The sequence below is a fragment of the Notothenia coriiceps genome, unplaced genomic scaffold, assembly GCF_000735185.1.
Source record: "Notothenia coriiceps isolate Sejong01 unplaced genomic scaffold, NC01 NC01_scaffold00001018, whole genome shotgun sequence".
NCBI classification, from domain to species: domain Eukaryota; kingdom Metazoa; phylum Chordata; class Actinopteri; order Perciformes; family Nototheniidae; genus Notothenia; species Notothenia coriiceps.
Genome location: NW_011333719.1, coordinates 1 through 2,242, shown reverse-complemented (window position 1 = coordinate 2,242; position 2,242 = coordinate 1). Strand labels below are relative to the sequence as shown.

At 40.2% G+C, this 2,242-nt stretch overlaps 1 protein-coding gene across 1 annotated transcript; it reads right to left on the bottom strand.

The window, feature by feature from the left end:
* Window positions 1-1,042: 1,042 nt before the first annotated feature.
* Window positions 1,043-2,035, bottom strand: LOC104958460 (cadherin-15-like; the record flags this gene model as incomplete). Its single annotated transcript, XM_010786206.1, has 2 exons — window positions 1,043-1,191; window positions 1,796-2,035. Coding segments are annotated over 2 exons (389 nt in total), but the record flags the coding sequence as incomplete, so codon positions are not given.
* Window positions 2,036-2,242: the final 207 nt, after the last annotated feature.

Genomic DNA, 2,242 nt, shown 5'->3' with positions numbered 1-2,242 from the left:
CCATGCACGGTGAACTTTGTGTCTCTCTGCATTGTTGAGGCCATCAGCGATCCATGCACTGTGACTTGTTTGTCTCTGCATTGTTGAGGCCATCAGCGATCCATGCACGGTGACTTTGTTTGTCTCTCTCTGCATTGTTGAGGCCATCAGCGATCCATGCACGGTGACTTTGTTTGTCTCTCTCTGCATTGTTTCACAGGACACTTTTTGTCACAAAGTGATTTAAAAATGTTTAGAAATTCATCATATGCCTTGTCCATATCGTCTCTCTCATATACTACCCTCCAATTGTGATTTAGTAAGTCATTCTTAAATGCATTTATGTTTTCTCCAGTTCTCATCTTTTGTATTTGAAATTCTGATCAAAACTATATGTCAATAAACCTTAGAAAATCTTAAAGTATTTCGTGATGCCTTCTAACATGTTTTTAAATATAACTATGGTTGTAGTTGAAGAGTTTGTAAATTAACATGAACCGAAGCTGTTGCTTGGCAACGCAATCATACAACGTCACGTCCGTTAAATCCACATCCACCTGGATTAACATCAATTTAATACATTAATGTAGCCTTTTTTTCTGCTAAAAGAGGTGTCGACCAGCTGGGGCAACAAGAAAATGTTCACAAAACCTATCAATGTCGTTTAATCAACAAGGATAAACTGGTGTTTTTGAGTTGATGAGTAGTGCAGATATCACTGTCAAATCAATTGACAGTAAGGAGAATACTTACTTCATGGTGTACAATTCTCTGTTATCCAATGGGAATGGACGCTCACATTGCCTTTAAGGGCAGCCGACACAAATGAATGCCGTGCTTCCATGAGCGTCAAATCCCGCCGCTGATGGGAATACATTGCCATCAGTTGAAAGCTATTTGCGTCCCTTTATGAAGCTGAAGGAGCCTAGGAGCGTCCCAACTGCACGCCTCGGGACCCTGACCCAGCGTAGCTCCTGGACGTTTATGGAGTGAGAGTATGTTGGCATACAGTATACCACAAGATCGTTGAGATTCTCTTGACTTGTGAGTTGTGCAGTCTTACCTCGTCTTCCTCCCCACCTCCTTGCTCATCATAGATGAAGACATTGTCACGGATGTCATCTTCTGATTCCCCGACAAGCAGACCTGTCCCTTTCTTGATATGGTGACGTCTCCCACAGGAAGTCACCGCCACAGTCAGCAGCAGCAGCACTACGAGCAGACACATGCACACAATGAAGGGTTAATAACGGTTTATCAAGACTACATCCATTTTATTTTTTGGTCAAAAAAATAAGAGAACATTCTGAAAACTGTCCATCCCACTCTCTAAAAGTCCAAAGTCACATCTATAAGTGTCCGACAAATAATATCAATAAAAACCCAAAAATGTTTACTTTAAACTGAAAAGCTAAATATAAAGTATCCAAAATGTCCACATTAGGCCGGTTTGAGAACATTAAATCTATGTCATTCATGTTTTATAAATGACTTAAACTTTCGATTGTTAAATAAAATAGTATCAGATTATTTTTCTGTCATTTAGTGATTTGATTTGCCTTAACTAGGGACTCGAATTGACTTGAAATAGCCTGTGACTTAATCCCTTCTGACTTGGTTTGGACTTTTACTAAATTACTTGAGTCAATGTCTGGTCTATCAAACTGGAGATGGCGGTAGATGTTTGTGATGATTTGTATTTTAAACTCCAAAAAAATCACATCTTCATGAGTAATTTAAACAAAAATTAACTTTAGGATCATGTTTGATTTGTTGCAAAAATGTTTTCTACAGGATGACTCATGATGAGACTTACACAGGAGGAGTGCAATACTGGCCATGATGATGATCAGAGCGATGAAGTTTATTCCCACACTGGATCCAACGAAAGCCCCTGCCTCCGATTTACAATCTCCAAAGGAGTCACAGCGACATACGGTCACATTGACCTGAGAATACGCGCTCAGCACTGGGCTGCCAGAGTCCGACACAAACACTGTGACCACGTACTCTCCTGCCTCCAGGTCCACGAGGGGCTGAAGCACCGCATGGGTATCTGCAGAGGAGAGGAGGAAGATGTGAGGTTAGAAGATTCATGGGCAGAGATGGCAAAAGTACACACATCCTTTACTCAAGTAGAAGTACTGACTAAACTTCTTTACTCAGGTAAAAGTAAAGAAGTATGGGTTTCTAAATGTACTTAAGTAAAAGGTACCAATAACTACCAACTGTTTTATAGATTAACTGACCTCACTTTATATTA